The following is a 26,312-nucleotide window of genomic DNA, read 5'->3' as shown; positions in this document are numbered from 1 at the left end:
TCCTTCTTCACCCCTGAGTCAGAGGACACTGGCTGCTCCCAAACGCCACTTTTCCTTCCTTAGCAATGACAGCCCTGATGGGGGTGGGGCACGTCGCCTCCCAGGCCACGCCACTGATGTACATGGCCATCCGAGTGGGATACGGTGCGCACCTTCTAGGAAGGGTCCTGACAGCTGGAGAGGGTGTCGCCTTTTGTGTACCATGGACCCACTCTGCAGTCTGGTGACGCTCATGGGCCTCTTTTCAGGAAAAATGTTTTAAATTACATAAAATAAGACACACATGATTACAAAGCAAACAGACTATATTGAAGTAGAATTATGAAAATGCAAAAAAAAAAACCTGACATAATAATATATAGAATTCTTTATTATCACATTCAAAAACTACCATGTTTTCAAGCAGAAATGACACTCAGACTCTTTCATGCCAGTTGTTGTAGGTGCCTGTGACTTCTGTCAATGACACAGTCACCCGTTTTCTAACCACTTCCTATGTTTTGCTGCTGCTTTCACGATTAAGAAAATGCTAAATATCCTAGAGGCCAGGGGGAAAAGTTGTAAATTTTTCCCCGTGTAAGTTCAGACCGTTGAATCCTACCTGTGGGAATGGAGGCGGTTTCTCCTCTGCCCCCGCTTCCTTCCTGCCCCTGGGACAAGAAAGGGAGCCAGGAGTCCTGGCCTCTGCCCACCCGGAGCCCACACCAGCCCCCACCTGCCTCTGGACAGACCTGCCTGGCTCATGAAGACACAGCAGGCTCGTCTTGATTACGTAAAGCCACTCAAGACCTCCTCCTAATTGCTACTTCTCTAACACTTTCTTCTGGGTGGTGAGGTTGGAAAGTTTGAACCTGATCACCAGCAGCCTTCATTAATCTTTGAGAGACACCCGCTTCCTCACTTAGAAAAATGACTCCTCCAGAGCTACAAAGGAAACGCAACTAAACAACCCTGCTGTAGCTGACAGCCTTCCAGGAGGCGAACCCCAAAACCCTGAACGAGAGAAGACTGCCCTCTAACCCAGCACTGCCCCACTCCCGGAGCGTGTCCTGGGAAGCGTGCACAAGCCCACCCATCACGTGTGAGCACGGCTCAGTGAGCCTGCAATCACGCACCACACTCACATCCGCGCCAGGGATACACACACCTGACCTGACCACACTTCACAACACAGTCGTGTAAGAGCAAGCAAGAGGCACCGCTGGGACACACGGGCCCAGGAGTCATCCCAGGACTGGCGAAGGCAACTCAGAAGGTACTTACTAATTGTCATCGACTCTGGCACTGAGGCGGAAGGTAACAGGCTGCTCAGAGGACTTCCTTGGCCTGGAGGACTGGCTTCCACGCTGGGAAAGGCAGGCAGAAGGAGGTTACACTCAGCGACTTCAAATGCACAACCTCACCATTTAAACACTAACTGGTGCTAAGTTTATTCAGCTACACCTACTACAAGGAACAGAAGGCAGCCCTTGGACTTGCAGTCAGTCCTCATTATTTGCAATTCCTGACCACAAATGTGCCCGCCCACTAAATGTGTCTGTAAACCCAAAACCCACACCGCGGTGCTTGCGTGCTCGCTCCTGCATGCAGCAGGGTTCCCAGACGTGTGTGCCCCCAGCTGACACCAACAAGGTGAGCTCTGCCTCCATCTTTAACTCTCATACTGCAAATGTGTCCTTTGGCGGGTGATTTAGTGCCACATTTTTCACATTTCTTGGTGATTGTGCTATTTACAACGACCCCTAAGCGTGGTGTTAAAGGGCCATCTGGTGTTCCCAAGCACCAGAAGGCTGGGATTTCCACTGCGGAGAAAATACGTGTCAGGTAACCTTTTGTTCAAGCAGGAATTACAGTGCTATTGGCCATGAGTTCAATGTCAAAAAGTCAACAATATATGTTAAATTAGGTGTCTTAGAACAGGAACAGACATAAAACAAAGGTATGTACTGATTGGCTGGCAAAAGGGCTATGAGAGGCTCTAAGGAGCCTAGTCCTCTATTTCCCCTGAGCAGTGGTTCCACCTTCACAGCAACTGCACAGAACACAGTTACCAAAGATAATGAGAACCGGCTGTATATTTACGAAGAATTTGCAACATGGAAAAACAGCACATCTTTCATGAAAACAGCAGGGCCACAGTGTGGTTAAAGCACACATGCACGTACATATGTACACACACATACTCTCACGCACACACATGCTCACGTGCACACACACACACCACTAGGAGAAAAAGGACCAAAATATCAACAAGGAAACAGAGTTGGGAGTTAAAAGTGATTGTTTCATTTCATGCTGCATTTTCCAATTTTTCTAAGACAAACAGCAAAAAAAGGACTCAGAGTCCTGGATGTGTCAGGCACCAACCCTTCCTGACACTGTACTGATGGGTACAACCTCCTACAGGCAGTGTGGTCTCAGAGAGCACAGCCCGGCCCCCCAGGGAGAGGCCACAGCCCCAAGCAAGGTGTGGGGCAATCGTGGCTCCCAGCCTGGAGCTGAGCTTGCAAATGAAACACCAAATTAAAACCATGATGAGAAAGAAGGAAACACAGTAACAGCAACAAGGACCAGACATAAGAGAGACTTCACTGTGCCACCACACAGCCAAGGACTTTGGGCAACTCAATGTATTGAGATAGTTTAATTTGAAAAAAGAAAACTGATACGGCACTTACTACTATAGCCAGACTAAGCACTTCACAAACATATGATATGTAAGTGGCTTAAATATTATATAATATTAATTATTCACCATGACCAAATATTAAAATTAGTAAATAATGACAGAGCAGGTACCCAGATTTGGCCCCAAAAGTGCACAAAGTAAAGGTGGTATGCAAATCCTATTTCTTACAGAGTCGCTCATGCCCTTCGACCCCTGACAACTCCACATTTTGTGATGTTAAGTTAAAACTGAACACAAATATGGCCTTGCCCTTCAATCCTAGCAGGTACCCTCCTATCTTTAAAAAAGAATAAAATGCTGAATAAAATCCAACCCAAAGGCAACCTGGTTTCTGACCACCCACCTGTACCGAGGTCCGGGCTCCGGGAGAGCATGGTCCTCAGGGCCTGTCCCGTTCTCCAGGCTTCCGAGGGGGGCATCTGGGAACAGAGAGCAATCACAGAGAGAAGGTCAGGTTTCTGTTGTCACCTCATTTTCTCCATGAGGCAAGGACACAAGGCAGACAGCACAATGGCTCATCTGCTAGACAGTTGACTTAAAAATTTTTTCCTCGCCGAAACTGGTTTGGCTCAATGGATAGAGCGTCAGCCTGCAGACTGAAGGGTCCCAGGTTCGATTTCGGTCAAGGGCATGTACCTTGGTTGCGGGCACATCCCCAGTAGGAGGTGTGCAGGAGGCAGCTGATCGATGTTTCTCTCTCATCGATGTTTCTGACTGTCTATCTCTCTCCCTTCCTCTCTGTAAAAAATCAATAAAATATATTTTAAAAAAAAATTTTTTTTTTCCTCATCGGTACGCTGGGTTTTTGTCTGCCACCAGTTTCATTTTTTTTTTTGTCCATCTCAGATTTTGCATCAGTCACTGATAGAAGGCCCCAACCTTTTTTACCTTAGCCAGCTGGAATACCTCATCAACTCCATATTCAGGGCCAACCTCAGAATCAGGGAATAACAAAGCTGTTACACAAAACTGCTCCTGCCTGTAGTGGCTCAAGATGGACACGAGAGGGCAGCACAGTCTAATTACTGACAGAGTCTGCTCGGGTCAAAAGGAAGTGACTGCCACTTTGATTTCTAAAAAGCCACTTGCTGCATTCAGCGGCATGTGGGAAAGGCATTTGGAAGAAGTGAGGCCACAAATAATCTCCAGAAACAAAAGGCAAGAGGCACTGAAGATTTTCATAAACGTTATCAGCTGCTGTTCAAGTCTCTTTCCAGGAAAAAGTGCAGATCTGATACCCCTTGAGCTAGATGGTGACATTAAAGCCGGCTTCACCCAGAACATTTGCTCACTGGAGAAACTTCTGGCTTGTCAATGCCCAGCATCGAGCCAGGCCTGGACTGGAGCAGGGGACACAGTTGGAGGGGAACACCTCTGGTTTCCCTAAGCCGTCCATGACAGCCTCCTCCGTGTCAATCCTTCCGTTTATGCTAGTGGCGTCCTGCTCAAGACTCCCCAGCTCTTAAGGGGTTCAACTAAGGGACCTCTAAAAGGAAAAAATGGTATTTCACCTTTTTTTCACCCTCCTGACACCATCAAGCTACTCCACATACTTCTACCTCCTTCAAGAAATTCGAAGGGGAAAGAGAGTGTCTACTTTGCCGCCTCCCCTTTCTCACACCAGGGTATTGTGGTTAGTTTGAGCTCTGCCTGGGCTCAAGCCTTGATCCCAGCTTTAACTCAGCAAGTGACCTATGCTCTTTGCACCTCAGTTTCCTCATCTATGAAATGGGATGACTCTACTGCCTACCACACAACACTTAACGCCTAAAACATAATAAACTGTAATATGTGTAAAACTCAGTGACAATACTCAGTGAGCCAGGGGCTCTCATCTTGCCAGGCAACTGGATTTGCCCTCAAAGGACCCAAAGAGCACTTCCCTCGGTCCCCCCTCCTACATTCCTCCTTGAAGCACTCCTTTCTCAGCCTTCATAGCAATGATCTGTGGTCCCCCTCCCCCACCGTCTTTTTCTGATTCCTGAGCAAAGGTGTCCCTGAATCTCAGCTCTGTGGCCTCTGTCCCCGATAAATCCAGCAGGGTCTTAGCTGCAGGCTCCACTCTGGGAAGATGACCATGCTCAACCCTCGCCTCTGGCTAGGACCTGAATCTTGAATCCCAGCCCCACATTTCTCACTGCCTACCAGAAATCTCCACGGGGATGTCCTACCGGGCCACCAACTGATCATGACCTTCAAAGCCACTCTTCTTCTGTCACCAATTCCCACTGGCTGTACCCTCGGAGCCTGGCACTCACCTTCCCTCCCATCACAGAGCTAGTGATGCCCAGACCTGTCAGCTCCCCCTAACTACCTCCCACTCCTTGCTTTCCAACCGTTTTCACCTTCATTCAAAGGCTCCAGACCTTCTAGGGGTGTCCTGCAGCAGGTCACCTCACCATCTCTAACCTGACTCACACAGCCGTCAGATTCTGCTCCCTGAAGCAAAGACAGGGGCTCCAACATACACATGGAAACTCGTAGTTGGAGTGAAGGCCACCATCACCCACCAGCATCCGGATACAATACCGACTCGGCCCCAGCCGATTTCCCTTGATGATACATGACCACGACGGGCTGACTGCTGTAGTGAGCTGAGGCCCTGGAGCCACAGAGCAGTCAGAGTCGGAGACTAGCTCACTCATCTGCCACATCCCTTCTGAGGAAGGTACTGCCACTACTACTATCTTAATTTTATTTTTTAATGGTTTTTTTTATTCATTTTAGAGAGAGGGATAGAGAGAGAAGCATCAATGAGAAAGAAACATCGATTGGCTGCCTCCTGCACACCCCCTACTGGGGATCAAGCCCTGGCCTGGCATCTCCCTGAGCTGAGCCCCTCCCTCACCCCAGAAATGCAGCCCAAAGCACAGCCCCTGATCCATAGAACCGTCCCTTCCAAGATCCAGAAGGATAATGACTCTGTGTTCAGGGTCCCCTTCTCCACCGCTTTCTCCCTCCCAAGACTTAGCTACCAACACATGCATCTTCCCCGCCATGTCCCTCTCCCCGTTTATCCTCTGCTCTCCCTCCCTTTCTCTAATACCCCAAAGGCGATGACAGCAGAGGCACTAACATTTTCAAAGATGATGGGAAGGTCTAAGGGAGGAGCCCCTGTATGCAAACTCACCACCAACAACACGAAATGGCTCCCAGGCCTGACTGAGAGAAAACATTAGCATCACTCAATTAGGGGGTGTCGACCAGAAGGGGCACTAGTCAGAAAAGGAGTCTGGGAAAGGAATCGCGGCCATGCTGGGTGCTGCCCAGGGGAGGGTCCCCCTGCAGGCAAGCCATCCCAGCGCCACCTGGGCCACATGCCTGCCATGGGAACGGGGCATCATGCAGGAGGGACTTGATGCAATCTGTCATCCACTCGGGTGACTGGTTCCCCAGCTCTGGGCTCCAGTGAATGAATGGGCGGCCCTGGATGAATTTGCCTCCCATGCCATGCTCCCGCTGGCACTTGTCCCTCGGCTGTCACATCGTCCAAGGCTGCTGAGAGCTCTGTTACTGTTCTAAGGGAAACAGCTGGCAGACTGTCTCCTGGGCAGCCTCTCTGGTGAGGGCAGTCAGATGCGCTGGAGCTCGGGCCCCATCAACAGTGACAAGACAGCCTCAGGTCTGCGAGGACAAAGACCGGAGGTGGGACTATGGGCAACCTGCCAGGGGATGTCTTCTCTTGAGGATCCGTGAGGGTCCTGGAACTGGCCAGGGGCTACTTCCCCTAGAGACACTGTCTACAGAAAGCCCAGAGGAAGGGAGAATGCTGGGTTCGATAAGACCAAATCCCAGCTTGGTGGCAAACAGCACTTCGTAGCAGCCAGCCATCTGCCCAGCATCTGATGGTTAGAGGAGCCCAGTTAAGAAATGAAACAGCCACTAGAAACAAAACAGACTGCGTAGTGCATGCACCTCTCAGCCCAGCAGTACTTCACAGCCCAACCGAAAGGCGCCTCCAGGCGGAGCAGGACAAGGTGAATGGGGACCTGGGTCGTGACCTGGAAGCCACAAACAAACCCTAGAAACTCCAGTGCTCCCTGCACGGTGGCAAGTACAACAGTCTGTCATCCAGCTCAGAGAGCCAGCAGCTTCCTGAGCAGTCAGCAGCCCCGTCAGTTTCTTAAACCTGTCCCTGGGAAGACGTCAGGGGTGGGGTTGGGGGAACCGCGGCCTCGGGGACCTGGTGGTGCTGTGGGGAAGTGCCAGGCACTGAGTCGGCTGCATGCACTCCCACTCTTCTGGGCCAGCTGGGCTCCTGCATGTCCGTCCCCGCTCTCCCCGTGACCTGCCCTCACTACAGAAGACAATAACAAACCACACATAAGTGTGCTCAGCAGCAGGGACTGGGCCAGAACTGCTACCCACTCCACGGCGGATCTGAGCAAGCTACTCCCTGACCCCAAGCACTCTGCTGCCAAGGGTGCCAGGGCCTCCACAGCTATGGGTTCTGTGACCTCCCTTCTCCTAAGAGGCAAAAATAATGGTCATCCTTTGTAGTCAGCTTGTACATGTTCAACAAATCACTGGCAAGAAGAAAAGCAGACTGGGGGCTCCCTGGTGACCTGCAAGGCCATTCTGCCCAACACTCATTCGGGCAAAGGCATCTCAAAATACCCAGGTTCAGCAGGAAGAGAAGCCAAACCCTCTGTCCCTCTGAGCCCTCCTGGCTCTGAGCCCCAGCCTCCTTGCCCCCACTCCCACCAGCGGAAGTGGCCCAGACACCCCTGCGGTTCTCTGAGCCGACACTTGACACTCGTAATAGAGGGAAAGAGCAGTCAGGAAGCACCCACCTGCAGGGCTGAAGGAGCCCACTCCGCTGACTGGAAAGAGGACATCGGTGTCGCCGTGCAGCACCTGCAGCGGAGCCCAGCTGTGCATCTGGGAGAGGCAGGTGTTCCCATCCAGTGGCCTGTGATGAAAGAATACAGCTGTGTGAAAGGGCAAAGGGCCCCTGAGGACTCAGGTCACCACACGCATCGGCTGGGCCTCCCACAAGCTCCTTCTTGGGAACTAACCATGACAGGGCTGGGCATAGCAGGAGATTCAGACTGGGATTCGGGAGCACAGAGTCTGGAGCCAGACCCCTTGCATTTGTTCCTTCCGCTACTGTTTACTGAGCACCTACTATATGCCAGGCAGCGTGCAGCACATATATTTTGTGCTGGCAAAAGAGCCAGCATACAGTGTTTATCCTGCCCTCATGGAGCTTACCGTCTGTTCGGGGGCACAGACATGAATCAAATATTCCCCCTAGATGGTGTAGAACCCTGGTCGGCAAACTGCGGCTCGTGAGCCACATGTGGCTCTTGGCCCCTTGAGTGTGGCTCTTCCACAAAATTAGGAGTACCCTAATTAAGTTAATAACAATATACCTACCTATATAGTTTAAGTTTAAAAAAATTTGGCTCTCAAAAGAAATTTCAATCGTTGTACTGTTGATATTTGGCTCTGTTGACTAATGAGTTTGCCGACCACTGGTATAGAACAATAGCTCATCCTCATGGAGCTAGTCAGAAGGTCATGGAAGGCTTCCTGGAAGAAGGCAGGTTTGAGGTGAAAGCTGAAGGAAGCACAAGAGTTACCTGAGTGAAGAGAAGGGACAAGAGGGTCGGAGGGGGAGGGAACAGCATGTGCAAAGTGCTGAAGGAGGAAGCACGGTGTGTTCCAAGCTCTGAAATGACGGCAGCCATGTGACCTGGGCTGGCCCTTTGCCTTGTTGGTTCTCAAACCCTCTCAAGTAAAGAGCAGAATCAGACCAGACCATGTCTGGGTCCCTTCCAAGAAAGGGGGTCAGCTCAAATATTAACCAGCTCATATGATCTATTATATTGTCACCGCATCCACTAAATACAAAACTAACCTGCACGATCTTTGTAGTACCAGGCTGGCTCAGTTCAACTGATTTGAGAAAATACTGCCCACAGCACATTTTAAAGACTATAAACTCACTCTGTAACTCAGCTGTGAGGACCAGAGCAGATCATAATCACACCTACTTAACAGAGGGAGGGAGGGAGGGAGGGAGGGAGGGAGGGAGGGAGGGAGGGAGGGAGGGGAGGGAGAGGAGAGAACAAAGAAAAGGGAGGGGAGGCAGGAGGAAGAGAGGAGGGAAGAAGGGAGAGAGGGAGAAAAACTCAAGAGATTCTGACTTGTACAAGGTCATGAGCCTTAAGGACAGAACTAAGGCTTGTGGGGGGCTCAAGCACAGGTCTTCCAAACCCAGATACAATGGCTCTCCTAGCTCCTGCCTACCGTGGCATGATGCATAGAGGTTTTCTTTCATTCCTTAGAGCAGGGATCAACAACACTTTTCTATAAAGTACCAGATAGCAGAATTTTTAGGCCTTGTGGTCATACTTCTTCTTCTTGGGGTTTTTGTTTGTTTTGCTTTGTTTGTTTGTTTGTTTGTTCCACAACCCCTTTAAAATGTAACAACCCTTCTCAGCTGTGTAGAGGATCTGGCCAGCAGGTGTAGTTGGCCACCCCTTCTTTTAGAGATCATCATGTAGAAATTCTGCTTTCAGCCCTCTCTAGCTTGTGGTCATATATTTGGCACCAAACAAAAGTCTACAGAATTTTGCAAAATGTATCATTTAATCCTGCAGGTACACACACAATGAGACTCTCAGATGGCACAAGAGAGGAGGGCTGGTTCTTCGATGAATGGGGCTGTGCCCCTAGAACTTGTACAGAACTGCCCTCCTGGGGCTCCAGTCCAGCAGCTGGTGACTGAGGGACTCCTGGACACCCAGAGTCAGTCAGGGCACCTCTCAGAAGGCAGCAAAACCACCATTGCACTTGCTGCTGTTTCCGAGGGGAAATCTTGCCACTTCCCAGCAACACATGGGGGGTGCAAGGGGAAGCCAAGCTCTAGCAGCTGAGGTTTGGAACCCAAGCAAAAGGGGCTGTGGACGAAAGGGGCCACATGCTGACCTGACAAGCTCCAGGGAGGCCTGCATGGCGGTCTTGCAGACTCAGAGACCGAAAGTAACCACAAAGGATGGTCTGAAATTAAATTTTAACTAAAAGCAGTTATGGTGGGCAGTTACGTCCTAGGCCGGTATCTTCACTGACAAGGTCAACCTTTACCTAACTGAGCCTATCTGTCTTTTTGCATCTAGAATAACATACCCTTTGAAATGTCTGGGTAACTTGTAACTTCCCTTTTTCCAGACCGCTTGATGCACAACCTAATGTGCTGGGTTCCAGGACAGATACCACAAATTCTTTCATTATAATGTTAATTGTTCCTGCACCCACCTAAGTATGTGTCCATCATTTTACTTTTTATCCAATCCCAGGGGTTTCCCCCCCCACCCCCCCCCCACCCCCACTTTGCTTTCTCCTGACTCCCTAATCTATCACCAATGGATTTCATGTAACCCACCTACGTCTGCTCTTTGATTGCAATGTATAAAAACAGATGTAACCCGCCATTCTCTGGAGCATTATCTCAATTCGTTGAGGTTCTACTTCCCGGCATATGTCGACAGTTTGGCTCAAATAAAATCACAAAAATTCTTTACAGGTTTCAATGTTTTTTACATTAACGGGGCCACGGGTCACACCTCAAAACTGAGTTACACCAAAGTGGTTCCTGAGGCAGAGACCAGAATATGGTGCCACCGCTGGCTTAGCAACATAAGAACAGGTGTTGCTTTTTGTTAGAAAAGTAAAACACATTGTAAAACCAAGAAAAATGTTAAAAAAAAGAAGGGGGGAAATTACACCCAACACCACATTACCCAAAGCACAACTGATTTAGACACTATCTCCTCTTAGTGTGTCTTTTCTTTCTTGCATAGTTTTCTCTACGAGGCCATAATGAAACTAAATGTAGGATTTTATATTCGCCTTTTTTTCATTCAGCATAAGCTCACAAGTTAATCTTCAAACTACTTGGATACTCTTTCTTACACTTCTCGTTTGAGAGGTTTAAGGTCCTAAACATTAAGATGTTGAGGTTCACACAATGCGATCCTCTGTTAACGACTCCTCTGTGGTCGCATGTGTCGGTTGGCTCTGATGTTCTGCTTCTCTAAGTAAGGACTTTGCTATCTGATGCAGCAGCCTGCTCCCTGAGACTGCCCTCAAGTAGATCCCTGGCAGTGGGGTTGCTAAATCAAGTGAGGTCGACATTTTTAAGGCTGCTGACACTGTGTTTTCTAGAGGGCTGCCAACACTACCAGCTACGGAGGAGGATGCCTTACATCACTCATTCCACAGTTAGCACCTACTGTGTGTCTGGAGCATACCAAGCCTGAGGACACACCAAGGGCAGGCCAGGCCCGGGGTACTAACCAGGGCCCGCCTTTTCCCAGTTCTCACTTTAACTCTAGGCAAATAGAACGGGCAAGCATGGTATCTGCTTTCACTTTGCATTTGCTTAATTGCTAGGGAGGTGCAACATTTTCCCACATGTTTGAAATTCTTTCTGAATTGTTTTCACCCTACTTTCCTACTGGCATCATAGAAAACATATGAAGTGACAGAAAAACTACTTTCTACAATAAAGGTATTATACTCTTAAAAATAAAAAAATATTTTTAAAAAAGCAAAGCCAAAATCTTGAGAGACAAGATTTTCCTTAGTCATCAAATAAGTGGTTTAACTGCTAGCAAAAAGAGGCATAAAACTCAACCTTTGGCCAACAGAGCATCTTAAAGCCCTCAGAGCACCAACCTTGCCAGAGGCTGTGACAGATCACAGTGTACTTCCCCTGGCCTCCCCTGGCCTGGCCACTCCCCTCACAAACCCAGCTGTGCTGTTACACTGCTCAAGTTCTGGTCCCTCAGGCTCTGAGACCATAAATATGAACATTTGCTTACAATCAAAAGGAAAGCATTAGCCCTAGCCAAGGCCTGCGGACTAAAGGCTGCCAGGTTCGATTCCAGCCAAGGGCACATGCCCGGGTTGCGGGCTCGATTCCCCCCCAGTAGGGGGCGTGCAGGAGGCAGCCAATCAATGATTTTCACATTTATGTTTCTTTCTCTCTCTCTCTCCCTTCCTCTCTGAAATCAATAAAAAAAAAAACTTTTTTAAAGGGAAAGCATTATTCATAGGCCACCTCATCATTCCTCTGCTCTTTCCCCAAGATGCTCTGCAAATGCTCGCTCAAGACCCCCTTTACGCAGGAGAGGCTGTCCAGAATCTGCAGAAGCGGCTCGATGGCCCCGAAGGGCCAGCTCTGTGAAAGTCACCTGCACTGTCCTGTGTCTCACACATCACAATGCTGGCAGCTACCTTGGCTTGCAAGGTGGCCTCCCCTCCAGACTCTCTCAATGGCACTGGTCATTAGGGAGAGAAATGACTGTGTTAGAGGCCAATGAAAACCCATGAAGTGAATAAACTCTGTTGCTCTCACCTGCAGAGACACAGAACACAAGTGGCATTTCCTGAAAGGCCTAGATTAAGACTAAAGGCATATGTGAAGGTGAATTTTAAGTCTCAACTTGGCTATGCCACAGTAGCCAGATATGATCAAATGTTATTCTATGCTCCTGGGAAGGTATTTATCAGATGAAATGAACATTTAAATTGGCAGACATTGAGTACTAGTAAAGCAGACTACCCTCCATAATTTGGGTGGGCCTCATCGAATCAGTTAAAGGCCTTCATAGAAAAAGACTGAGAAGAAGTTCTGCCAGCAGACTGCCTTAGGACTCGAACTGCAACTCTCCCTTGAGTCTCCAGCCTGCCAGCCCACCCTCCAGTTTCTGAACTTGTCAAAGTTCCACCATCACATGAGCCAATCCCTTAAAATAAATATCTCAGGACAGATAGATACACACAGAGAGAGACACACACACACCCTCTTGCTCCTGTTTCGCTGGAGAACCCTGACTAACACAGCCCGTCACAAGACCTGGATTCCAGGAACCAAAACATTCACAGCCTGTCAGCAAAACAAGCCGCAGGGACGCTACTCGAAAAAATCCTCCAGGAAGAGAGAAAAGCCTCCGCATGAAAATGTTTCTTTCACAATGGCTGATAACAAAAAGCGACAACAGACAAAGCTGCCATTAGGAAGATGCCAATACTCAACAATGGGGGAACCTTTAACAAACATGACATATTGATCTAACTGAACATCAACCAATCGATATTCAGAATTATATGGAAAGTATTCAACAGTACAGTCAGCATAATCTAAACTTAACCCACCTTTGCCCATTGCTCTGACAAATCTCAACTCTCTATGAATCCCATTCTTTCATCCATCCCGTGGGGGTGGTATCCACTAACCTATGGATTAGGATAATATATACATAGCTTGTAGCATCTGGCATGTCGCTCAGGTGGTCAATCAGATGATACTCCTAATACAGGTATCCACGTGAATGAGGACCAGGGTAACAAAGACAAAAGCAGGCAGTGTCTCGTGAGAAAGGAAAAAAAAACTCCTATTAAAGCATGAAAGTGGAAAGTTTAGGGCTAAGACATAATGTTCAGTCATATCATGGGATCTCAAAATCTGTTTCACTCTTGTGGGCTGGTTTTGAAGTCAGAGTGATCAGGATAGCACTGACCACTGTAACGCCTATGTGAAAACTAATTTATTTGGCATGAAGAGTAAAACCAAGCTTGGGAATATTATTACAATAGTAGTGTGCAGACGGCCCACACGGAGCAGCTCATTACTTTGACAACAACTCTACTAAGAAGGTACTGTTTTTCTCCCAGGTCTCCGATGAGCCCTGAGACTCTGGGAGGTGAAGTAACTTGTGTCCAACCTCATCCAACCTAAGCCATGGAGCTAGTACACGAGGACCCAGGTTGTCTCGATTCCAAAATCCAAGCTCTTAACTATACTTGTTTGCTTTATGCCTTCATGTGTCAAGCCCCTTCCACAGGCATAAGTCTACAGCAACTCCAGTGTTAAAGCAGCAAGTGCAGGCAAATCACTGCTGTTCACACCCCTGCAGATAAACACAGACGTCACCAGCCCACGGCTATTTTCTAGAATAACCCTGTCTTTCTCTTGAGTTCCCTATGCTAGCGGCAAGTTAAAGATGGGAGGAAAAGCTAGAAAACAAAATGAAAGCTGGATATGCAAAGCAAAAGTTTCAAGGCACGCACCTTGACACTAATTTTGTAATAAGTAACTTCAAATATACTCCCTTCCCCTCTCTTAGTTCTCGACAAGCTAATAATGCTCCTTCCTCCTAAATCAAGATCTGAAAAACGAAAGATGCCCTAAACAAATATAAACCTTGCACCCTTCTTTCACCCAATTCTGCAGGAAGAGAAAGCAGTTAATGTACCACCCTTCGTTAAAACCTAGAGTGGAACTTACTTCTCAGGCGACTCTGAGTGGCCTGTGCGCTTCCTTCCCGATGTGTACATTTCATCCTCATTTTCATCCACATCTTCATCGTCGATGCTTTTCACATCAAGCTTCTGGTACCCAAACTCCCCATTCAAAGACAGAGAATCAATTTTCCATGAGTTGCTGCTCTGGCTTCCATTGGAATTAGGTCCAAAGGGGCTTTCAAAGGCCATGATATTGACCGAGGAGCGGTCGGAGTTCTCCTCTGAGCTCTCCCCAGTCCCAGGTATCTTTCTAAAAACATCACCAGAGGTCTGCTCATCTTCTTCATCATCAAATGAGATAATATTGGTCACCTTCTTTTTTTTCTTCCGTTCCTTTTTACATTTGGCATCTAGTAAAAGACAAGATATGATATAAGAAAAAGTAGGCAAGATAAAGAGGTGATCAAGCCATCTTGACTCTAGATCTTGGAAAATCCTCTCCTACTCTACTACTATTCAGACTTTCTTAAATCCTTGGAAAAACATCTGTTAGGAGACTGAGAAAAAAAAATGTATGTGTCTCCTCAGGCAAGGGAAATAAAAGAAAAAACAAACAAATGAGAGTAAGCCAAAACTAAGAAGTTTTTGCACAGTGAAGGAAACAATCAACAAAACGAAAAGACAACCTACTGAATGGAGGAAGATATTCCCCAATGATATATCTGGTAAGGAGTTAATATCCAAAATATATAAGGAATTCATACAACTTAACATCAAAAACCAAATAATCAAATTTAAAAATGGACAGAGGACCTGAACAAAGATTTCTCCAAAGAGGACATACAGATGGCCAAGACATATGAAAAGATGCTCAATATCACTAACCATCAGGGGAATGCAAATTAAAACTACAATGAGGTATCACCTCATATGTGTCAGAATGGGTATGACCAATAAAACAACAAACAAAAAGTGCTGGCAAGGATGTGGAGAAAAGGGGATCGTCTTACACTATTAGAGGGATTGTAAACAGGTGCAGCAATTATGGAAAAGTTTGGAAATTCCTCAAAAACTTAAAAATATAACTACCATATCACCCAGCAATTCCACTTCTGAGTATCTGAAGCAATCTAAAATACAAATTTGAAAAGATATATGCATCCCTATGTTCATTGCAGCATCATTCACAATAGACAAGACATGGAAGCAACTTAAGTGTCCATCGACAGACAAATGGATAAAGATGATGTGGTACATATATAGATTGAAATACTCAGCCATGAAAAATGAAAGAAATATGACCATTTGCAACAACATGGATGGGTTTAGAGGGTATTATGCTAAGTGAAGTAAGTCAGATAGAGAAAGACAAATACCGTATAATTTCACTCATATGTGAAATCTAAAAAACAGGAATAATAAACAAACAAAATAGAAACAGGCTCACAGATACAGAGAAAAAATTGACAGTTGTCAGACGGGAGAAAGGTGAGGAGATGTGTGAAAATGATGAAAGGGATTAAGAAGTGCAAATTACCAGTTATAAAAATAGTCACGGGGATATAAAGTACACCATAGGGAATATACTCAATAATATTGTAGTAACTATGTATGGTGTCAGATAGGTAACTAGACTTACCTGGGAGGTGGGGGAATCACTTTATGTTATGGTATGTCTAACCACTATGTATACTGTGGACAAAAGGGGCCACATGCTAACCTGACAACTCAGGGGAGGCCTGCATGGCAGTCTTGCAAACTCAGAGACTTAATATAACGACAAAAGATGGTCTGAAAATTAAATATTTAACTACAAACAGGTTATAGTGGGTAGTCATGTCTTAGGCCAGTATTTTCCCTGACAAAGATCAACTTAGATCTTTACTGAGCCCATTTGTCTTTTTGCCTCTAAGATAACATATCTGCGAAATGTATGGGTAATTTGTAACTTCCCTTTTTTCTGGACTCCTCAGGGCACAAAAAATGGCACCAGGACATCCCCTCATTGTTATTGTTATCAAGTTAATGTCAACTGTTAATTATGTTAAACTATCCTGTATCCATCTATGTAAAAGAAGCATATGTCCATCATTTCACTTTTTATCCTATCCCAGAGGTTTTCCCCGCTTTGCTTTATGCCACCTCCTTAATCTATCACCAATGGATTTCATGTAACCCACCTACATCCCTTTCCTTTGATTGCAATGTATAAATACAAATGTAACCCGCCATTCTCTGGACATTATCTCAATTCCTTGAGGTTCTGCTTCCCAGCATATGTCAACAGTTTGGCTCAAATAAACTCACAAAAATTCTTTACAGGTTTCAATGGTTTTTATGTTAACAATACATATGAAACGATTATAATATTGTATGTCAACTGTTATTGAAAAATAAATTTTAAAAAATAAAAATAATTTTAAAAATATGCCACGGAGCAAATGTTAAAATTGTTCCTCTAAGCAGTTCTTCTAAGCACTTTGATCCAAAGGATATTATCATTATTGAAATGATTTTCATTGTTTCACTTTGGAAAATACTGGTGGATGAAACCAAGAAAACCAGTTTGGGGCAGCAGTCAACTGTTCAATGACCACAGATTCCTCCCATCCCTGCATAATGTGCCTTTACAATGGGACTCTGCCACACCTTCCATTGCGGGTGTATCTATGTCTCTACCTTCTTGAATCTGGAATGGCTTAGTGTTCTGCCTTTACCAATGGAATGTGGCAGAAATAACGGTGTGTGAGTACTAGAGGGTCTTACACCCTCTTGAAATCCTGCCCTGAAACTACTATGGAAGAAAACTGATTTAGCTTATTGAAGGACAAGAGACCCTAAGAAAACTGAGATGCCCCAGCCAATAGTTAGCACGAACTCCAGGCACAGGGGAGGCAGGGAGGAGCCCTCTGGTATCTTCCAGCTCAGCTGCCAGCCAAATGCAGCCCCATGAGTGAGCCCAGGTGACACCAGCAGAAAAACCAGACTGCCAAACCACACGCAGAATCATAAAAAAATAATGAATCATGGTTGTATTAAGCCACTACATGTTTTAAACTGTTTTGTTACACAACAAGGCCAATGGAAATAGAAAATAAGACTGCCTTGGTGACCAGTACTTAGATGAGCCAGTTTACACATCTTAATCATCACCCTGAACCTATTCCCAAAACTCCATTCCATCTAAACCAATGTGTGACATGCTTCACCTGGGCATTACAACTCTGAGACAATGTCAAAAGCAGGGAGTCCACAATGAATGCAAGGACACTGCTTTGGGTAAACAAATTCCATTGTCTCTGTTACACAAAGCCCTCACAGTCCTGTTTCTATCTCCTCCACCTGGGGCCTCTGCTCGGGAAGAAGAGGGCAAACAGATAAAGCCAGTGTGTACCAAAGACACCGTAAGATTCTGAGTTTTCATAATCATTAATAACCCCAAAGGGACAACCATGGTTACTGCCTTGTTTAAGGGATTTGAGAATACCAGGACTAAGTATAAGTACTAAACCCCAAATTTCCAACATTTTGGATGTCCCAGAAGGATCGGGGAGGTTGTAAACATGTCACAAAAGTAATCTTAATTAATTAATTAATTAATTAATTAATCCCTTTCCCTGGCCTCCACTTAAATGTCTTCCCCCAAAAAAAGGCAAGCCCAATGCCGGAAGCCGATCATTGTTTCACTAGTACAGAGGTGTGAACAGGGAATCCGGAGGGCTGGTCAACCTTAATTGCTCTGAAAGGTCAGGGCTAATCACTCATTGTTTGGTTGAGACATTGGTAGTTGAAGCAGCCTCCACCTGTTCGTCTTATGATTGGCTATTATTGGAATTTCCTGCCTGAGGGATATGGGTGTATCCCATCCTATCTAATAAAGAGGGAATAAGCTAATTGACCATCACTCCTCACAAAGACGGCTGCACCCACAGCTGAAGCCAAGTTCCCATAAGGAGCCTTAACAAGCAATCAGCAGGGACCTGAGGCCATGCCCCCCGCCCGGCAGGGCTTGACAGAAAACCTCAAGGTGTGCTTCCCATCCAGGTGCTGCGCTAGGGGACCTCAGGCTGCTCCCCCCACCCCAGTGCCAGGCTGGGGGACCTCAGGCCGTGCCCCCCACCAGGCAGGGCTTGACAGGGGATCTCAGGCCGCGCCCCCCACCCCAGCATCGGGCCACGGGACCTGAGGCTGCGCCCCCCTGCCTGGCTGGGCTTGACAGTGGACCTCAGGCCATGCCCCCTACCCAGCAGACCTCAAGGTGCACCCCCAGTGCTGGGTCTGGGGAATTCCAGCCGCGCCTCCCCACCCCAACACCAGGCTAGGGAACTACAGACCACACCCCCCACCTGGCGGGGCTTGACAGGGGATCTCAGACCTAACCTCCCACCTGGTGGGGCTTGACAGGGGACCTCAGGCCGCGCCTCCCGCCTTGGCACCAGGCCGGGGGCCCTAGGCGACGTCCCCCGCCCCAGTATCGGGCCAGGGGACCTGAGGCTGCGCCCCCCAGCCCAGCGGGGCTTGATGGGGGACCTGAGGCTTCACCCCCCTGCCGGTGGGGCTTGACAGGGGACCTGAAGCTGCGCCCCTCCACCTGGCAGGGCTTGACGGGGGACCTCAGGCCATGTCCCATACCTGGCAGGGCTTGATGGGGGACCTTAAGGCATGCCCCCTGCCCCGGTCTGGGCTGGGGGACCTCAGGCCATGCCCCCCATCCTGGTGCTGGGCCAGGGGCCCTGAGGCTACGTCCCCTGCCTGGCAGGGCTTGACAAGGGTGGGACTGGCCAGGTCTGGATCTAGCCCAATGGGGGCGGGGGCCAGCCGGGTCTGGGTCTCACGCAATTTTGAGGTGCATGTTGGTGGGCGGGAACTTGACTCTGGGTCCCGTGGTGCGCCCCAGACTCTGACAAGAAGAAGGTTTTCATATACATTTTACTAATTTTCTTTTATCTCTGACACTTCTATTATAGAGAAAGGGCAAATAGCAATATTAAATTATTTCCTCTAATTAATCCCCTTTTAATATGCACGAATTTTGTGCACTGGGCCACTAGTAATCTTAATAAAAGGGATGGTAAAGCCAGAGTGAGGAGTAGTCCTCTCTTGGGCTTCCGTCTGGCCCCCATTTCCCAAATTAATGCTTTTCTAGTCTCTTTTCATTTGTGTGTGGCCTTCTTCAGAACCTGAACCCTGAACTGGAACCCTGAACCACGCAGGACGTGAAAGGGGTTTCCACAGCCCAATAGTATGCACTCTCCATAGCACCCTATGCTTGGCTTCCATCCCATTTATCAGGATAATTAATTATATGTATAATTTGTCATTAAATGTCTACCCACCCATCCCAAAGAAGACTGACAGCTGAATGCCTGTAATCTGTCTTACTTGGCTCACAGCCTAGCACATAGAATGCATTAAGTGAACAAATGAGTGAATGTACAAAGGAATGAATGAATGAAGATCAATCTCATCTGGTTTCACGTGGTCCTCACACCCTTGCTTTCATTTTTTTTTAGCCGACCTCTTGCTCTATTACCCTATCATATTCCCATCTAGGTGAGGCTCTTTCTGAGTAAGGATAAAAAAAACAAAAACAAATGTGAACTGAGAAGGCAAGCACGTCAGATTCAGGCCCCTTGGCACTTTCAGGTGACGAGGTGTGTCCACCTCGGCCATGGCCTGTCATCCATTACCTGGCCCCTCTGGTCTACCTCAAACGCTTTGCCTCACCTGCACTGACGTGCTTGGACATGACGGGCAGGGGGTCGGTCTCCTGCTCAGGTTTGATGAGGATGGAGACAGCAGAGGACGCCGTGATCTCCCGGAAAAGGCTGCTCACTCCTTGCGTGGACTCCTTCAGCAAGGAAGTCACATTCTGCGTTGACTCCTTTAAGAGGTCCGAGACAGTAGGAGCAAACTTGCTCTGCCCATTTAAATCCTTGTTGTCAATGTTGATCGCGAAGAGTATGGAGTTCAGACCTTCCACACAAAAGGAAAAGCATGGAGTGTGTGCTGTTGGACAGTCACGCCTCCAACACAACAAACAAGCTGCAGACAGTACAGTACACAGGACGGCACACACTGATCTTAAATGCTGATTGAAAACTCCCACAACTGGGGTCCGTGGACAGCAGCTATCACAGCAGCTGAGTCACTCCAAATTCTCTTCCTCTCTGTCAAGAGGGAAGGTAAGCCATAGGTTCTGAGGTCAGACTGCCTGGATTGAATCCCAGCACTGCCACGCACGAGCTACGAGACCTTGGTCAAGCCATTTATAACCTCTCTGAGCTTTAGTTTCCTTATCTGTAAAATGGAGACACAATATCTCTTTCACAGGTTAACTATAAAGACCATCACCCACCAAAAACACTCAGCTCAGTAAGCAATCACAAAAGGTACACCAATGTCATTAGTAGCATTACTTATGCAAAAATTTGCACTGGTATCCTATGGCCCACAGGAAATCATGGTCAAACCCTGACTCTTCCTCATCAATGGCCTAGGCCAGTGGTTGGCAAACTGCGGCTCGCGAGCCACATGTGGCTCTTTGGCCCCTTGAGTGTGGCTCTTCCACAAAATACCACGTGTGGGCATGCACGTACAGTGCGATTGAAACCTCGTGGCCCATACGCAGAAGTTGGTTTTCGTCTCTCAAAAGAAATTTCAATCGTTGTACTGTTGATATTTGGCTCTGTTGACTAATGAGTTTGCCGACCACTGGCCTAGGCTAACTTAACTCTCAATATTTGGGGCTTGGTGCAAACTTTCAGAAAAAAAAAGAAAAAGGAGGCAAAAGAGGATTTAGAAGAAAGAAGCAAGTTGCCCACTTCTGTTGAGTTGTTTCACCTTTTGAGTGAGAGTCAAATGATAAACAATTTAATAATTCACCAATAAACATCATTCCAGGTTTGCATGTCGACAAATGGTATACATGACTATCACATTTGATTCTCTCACAGCCCTATATGGTGACGCCCAGGCCATCCGGACCCCCACCTTGCAGAGGAGGAAAGTAACAGTAACAGCATCTGCCCCAGGTCCCCAGCTGGTAAGGGGTCAGACCAGGCTTCAAAGGCAGGTCTCCTGTCTCCAACCCCCAGGTCTTTATATTATACTTGCAAAGCCACAGCCAAAAACCCTCAACCCCATGCTCTCTCTGCCAGGGTATCAAATTCAATGCCATTAGAGGAAGGACAGTGGCAAGTGCCTCAAGTTGCTGAGGAATAAGGAAAATCCCTCTTCTGCTTCCCAGGACCCATCACCCCGGTCTTGCCCGGGCTTACCAGCTGCCATGGTAGGAAGCATGCTAGACCTTTCTTCGTCCATCACAAAAGACCAGTCTTCATAAAAAGTGCTGCAAATTGAAAGAGAAAGGGAAAGGGCTCTAAATAGTGGCTCTCTGCACCCATTAGCCAGACAGTTCCATTATCTGGCTTCCTGGAAAAGCCATGCCTGGTCATCGCAAAGTGAATACAGGAGTCTCTGCTGGGATGAAGCTTCTGGTTATAAACTAAGGACTGACTGCACAGACCCTACGACTTCCTCATTGGTCCCCCGAGATCTTTAGAGTCTCCAGAGCTTGACAGCACTGAAATGGGCAGGAGATGTAAATGTGGTGTTTATGAAGCAGCAGATGGGGACAAACAGAGGGGTGACTTCCACTCAAGCAAGATCTCCAAAAGACAGGCAGGAAGTCCAAGTGAGGCTAACACAGAAGAGAGCATTTCAGAAAGAAATTATAAAGCCCAGAGTCCATCAACCATAGCATTTGTATGTAATATCTGCTTGGGCTACAGACTCAAAAGCCCAAGTTAGGCTGGGAAGCTAAAAAGGCCCCACAAATCTAAGTGGGGGGAGGGGCCAGAGAGGCCTACAGAGTCTGTCCAAGGTCATTCAGCAATAAATGCAGCTCAAAAGCAGGTCTCCCCTTCCAGTTCCCAGCTCTTTATCCAGCACCCTGCTAAACGGTAACAAGCAAATACTCTCAACCATCTGACTTCCCCGCCAGGTCAGAGAACTCTAGATGAGTGCAGTCAGAGTGAAATTTCACTAAAGCACAGTCAGTGGGGAGTGAGCTGTACTTCAGCATGAGGCTGGACACAGGTGACTGAATACAACTTAACAGAAAGAGAAAGGACATGCGTGTTCAGTACATGGACCCAGCAGAATGGCAAGGGCAGCACAAACCACAGGTCCAAGTTGGCATGGCAACAGTACCTCTGATCCCCCAAATTTGGATTCTTTAAAAAAATCTGAGTCAGTTTTCATGTACGTAAATGAATTTGGTTTTCCCACATCGAAGTAGATAAAAGTGACTAGTGATTTAGTTAAATTCAACTATGAATCTTAACATCTGGATTCACTTCAACTGCTCATTGTTAATTCAACTTTATGTGGAGTGTACAACTCTGAGCTACTTGCAAATGACGTGGTGGAAAGAGCTTGACTAGAATTCATTTTTAGGAACATGAGTATGTTCTCCTTAATTAATGCTGGTTAATGCTCGGGAGGTACATACAGACATTCAACTCAGACCCCAGGCAGCATACAGATGCAGGCAGCACCAGGCGTCCTGGCCCCACCCCTCCCATTTCAGACCCACAGAGTCTGAGCATACAACTGGACAAAGCACCCCAGGCAGCATCAATGGGAGAACTTTGAAGGTATCTGTGAGAGCCCTAGCACACGATCCCAGAATGCCTAATAAATTCCAGAAGAGAGGTGACCCTAGGGGCAGAAGAAACTGAGGAGAGACTTGAGACAGGGAACGCATCACAGCACTAATGAAATGCCAACTTATTGAGCTAAATGGAACTTCACTGATGAGGATGTGGGCACTGCTGATGCAGAAGTTACTCAAGGGACCAGGGCAGGATTGATCACTGTTCCTTTGTATCTTCAGGTGACAAAAAACTACAAGTCTGGTCCAACGTTCTCAGGGGGAAAACAACAGCCCAAGTCAGAGAGAGAGACTGGGAGAGAGAGGGAAACATCATAAACATCATGAGCACAGGAAAAATGATAGGAATGTCAATGTTTCTGGAGAAAATGTGGCTGACTATACTACCATTGAGCATATTCAGTGCCCTCTCCCCATCGCTGTGGCATAACCACATCTCCCCACCCTGCCGAGCTTGCCGGACCAGTGCATGTGAGGAGGTGAAGCATCACTTTGGACAGAAGCTTTAAGAGCCAGAGCTTAGTTCAACCACATCTTTATAGAGATGGAGCCTCCATCAGCCTGGGTCCCTGCGATGAGAATCCCTGTTCACCCACAAGAGACATGAAACAGAGGGAAGAAATAAACTCGGCTGTCTCAAGCCACTTCAGTCTTCATGTTTGTTACGGCAGCATAACCTGGCCTGTGCTACCTGACAGAGTGAACTTTTTGATCAAGAAAAAAAGAAAATACAATAAAATGGGGGGGATGTTTTTTAATAACAAATGACTTCTCTTCCCAACTTAAAACTTCCATTTTTTTTTTTTTTTCAGTCAGTTTGGTATTGACTAACCTCAACAACAAAAAAGAAAACAGAAAGAGTTGTAAAGACAAAACGTGGAACTGGGCACTAAACACCCAATATCTAAAGAGAAAAAAATTCTGAACCTGAAAAGAGCCCGAATTCAAATTCCATGAAGTGAGGAGCAGGCTGTGCTCTATGACCATAGACCTCTCCACACCGCAGCCTTAATAATAATAAGCATTTAAGTGCTTGCTATATGCAGGTGCTGTGCTGAGCCCTTTACAGGCCTTCTCTCATGTAACAAATGGGACTGTGAGCGGAGCGGGGGTGGGGGGGTGCCTAGGATATAAATCCAGGCTTCTGACTCCAGGTTCTGTAGTTTTAACCACTCACCTACACCCCCTCCCAGAACCCACCAGCGGGTACCTGAGCCTGCTGCGGTCAGCCAGGAGCATGTGCAGGTAGCGCTCCAGCGAGTGTTCGTTGAGGGCGCAGCGCAGCCAGGCCCGGCCACGGCCCACGTCCGAGGCGATGTAGCGCAGGGAGTAGAAGCGCTGGAGCTCGTGCTTGCTGAGGACCTCCTTCACGTAGAACCAGAACACGGGCTCTGGGGAGACAGCGGGACAGGCGCTGTGGCACTTGGCCTGGGATGCACATCGCCTTTAGTAACGTTCCCTGAGCATCTTTGAAGATTGTAAAAGAGCTATTTCCTTAGCACAGAAAAGGAAGATACCAAAGAGTATACAGAAAATAAAAATGACCCCCAAGTCCACCATCCAAAGATGGCCATTGTTGACATCTTCAAGTATTTCCTTCCACTCTTTCTTTCTGTATTTTTCTTTTTTATACAAAATCAACATCTGTGATAGGATGACTTATAACCCCCAAAGACAGTCATGTCTTAATCCCTGAACCTGTGAGTGTTAAGTTTATATGGCAAAAGGGCCTTTGCAGATGTGATTAAATTAAGGATCTTGAGAAGGAGAGGTCATTGATTATTCTGGGTAGTCTCTGTGGTCATAATCATCACAATTATCTTTATAAGAGGGAGGTGGAGGGAGATCGGACAGAAGAGGAGGTGACGTGGCCAGGGAAGCAGCGATTGGAATGATGCAGCCAGTGACAGCCAAGGAATGCCAGAATCCAGAAGATTCTACCCTGGGGCCTCCAGAAGGAACCAGCCCGATGTCATCTTTACTTTAATCCAGTGAAATCGCCTTTGAACTAAGCCCTTCATAAGTGTAAGAAAATTAATTTGTGTTGTTTTCAGCCATCAGCTTTGTGGTAATTTGTCATAGCAAGTAACTAATATACCATCGTATTGTGTGTGTTGTATATGGGTGAATATGTATACATACATGTATATACAGATACACACACACACACACACACATAGTCTTGTACCCTCATTTGTTTTTTCTCGTCTATATCATGAACATTTTCCTATAACATTTAAAGATCTTTGGAAATATGATTTTTGATGGCTTCCCTGTTATTTAATTGTTTCTGTACGGTGGGGAACATATGTTACCAATTTTCCCTATATACTGCTTTGAACATCCTTGTACATAACTAGTTGTCCTCATTTCCAATTCCTTAGGAGAGAGTTCCATAGGTCTGAGAAAGGAACAGATTTAAGGCTTTAAGGGAAAGCTAAGAAAGTTTGTTTTTATCCATAAAATAGTCATTAAATCTCCTCACATCCCCCCTTTTTATCCACGCCCGCACAGATTTTTTTCTAGTTGTAATTCTAGTGCATACCTAATTTTGTGATCAATTTTCTTTACTTCACATCAACACTTTTACCTACTGCCAATAATAGTAACAACAGCAACAGCCAATACTAGTTATTGAGCATTAAGTACATACCAGCCATTGTAGTAAACATTTTATATCTGAACTCAGTCCTCATAACCACCAAGGTCAAGTCCATGTCAAAAGCAAGGTCCAAGGCCTGGACAAGTGAAGGAACTCACCAGCAATACACAGTAAGCAATACAGCAGAATGGGACTCAGAGCTGTCAAACTACAAACCACAAAATCACACTGCCTTGCCAAGTGAGGAGGGTGTCTACATTCTTTAAAATGATCATGTTCACAAATGCTTAATACACTAAGAGAGAAAATACTGAGTCTGCTTCCAGACAAGGATTCTAATCCAGGAGCATAACAGGTCCCAAGACCCCTCTGAGAATGTGGCAAGGTCTGTGAACTTACCCTCCAGAAGGATGCGCATACACACATTACACACTGGGCGTTGGGTTAATATGTTCACTCTGATATTTCAGCTCAGCCACATCAACTACCTTCTAACCAGGAGCCATGGACTGGGCGAGACGATGGCCTAACAGGCAAAGACTAGAAGGACTCGTCCCCAACAAACTTCCAGACTAGCGGACAGAACAACAGGTGAAAAGATTGTTCAGTAGAACGACCCTGGGCAGGTCACTTAAACATGATAAGGTTTGGATTCCTCTCCCTTAAACAAAAGGCCCAAAGTACAGAATACCCGGGTTACTGGGGAAACTGGAGAAAAGGGAGGTAAAGCACTGAGCACAATATACAGTCCATGATGACTAACCACCCTTTACTTAATAATTACCTTCTTATATGAGAGCATTTGTGTTGTTTCCTCTTTCCCTTTTTCTATTAACAGTATCTAAATGTGTATGTACATATGTACACATATAATACCTTAATATAAAATAAATAAATAAATAAATAAATAAATAAATAAATAAATAAATATCTGTGTTTTCCGATGGTCTTAGGCGACCCTGCTAGCGGTTCTCAACCTGTGGGTCGCCTAAGACCATCGGAAAACACAAATATTTACATTACGATTCATTAACAGTAGCAAAATTACAGTTATGAAGTAGCAACGAAAATAATTTTGTGGTTGGGGG

The 26,312-nt window shown here is 46.7% G+C and overlaps 1 protein-coding gene across 5 annotated transcripts in view; it reads right to left on the bottom strand.

Moving 5' to 3' along the window:
* Positions 1–26,312, bottom strand: part of SNX29 (sorting nexin 29) — a 580,852-nt gene that overhangs the window by 487,938 nt on the left and 66,602 nt on the right. For all 5 annotated transcript variants that reach the window (XM_080678985.1, XM_080678988.1, XM_080678984.1 and 2 more), the window contains 7 exons: positions 23,833–24,013; positions 21,226–21,296; positions 19,673–19,921; positions 13,989–14,355; positions 7,483–7,601; positions 3,033–3,108; positions 1,264–1,346 (listed from right to left, as the gene is read on the bottom strand). In XM_080678985.1, coding sequence (XP_080535111.1) covers positions 1,264–1,346; positions 3,033–3,108; positions 7,483–7,601; positions 13,989–14,355; positions 19,673–19,921; positions 21,226–21,296; positions 23,833–24,013 — 1,146 coding nt within the window. The remainder of the gene's footprint in view (positions 1–1,263; positions 1,347–3,032; positions 3,109–7,482; positions 7,602–13,988; positions 14,356–19,672; positions 19,922–21,225; positions 21,297–23,832; positions 24,014–26,312) is intronic.

Source organism: Plecotus auritus (genome assembly GCF_963455305.1).
Source record: "Plecotus auritus genome assembly, chromosome: 7".
Taxonomy (NCBI): domain Eukaryota; kingdom Metazoa; phylum Chordata; class Mammalia; order Chiroptera; family Vespertilionidae; genus Plecotus; species Plecotus auritus.
Note: the sequence above shows the minus strand (reverse complement) of the source record. Positions and strands in the feature narration are given on the sequence as shown.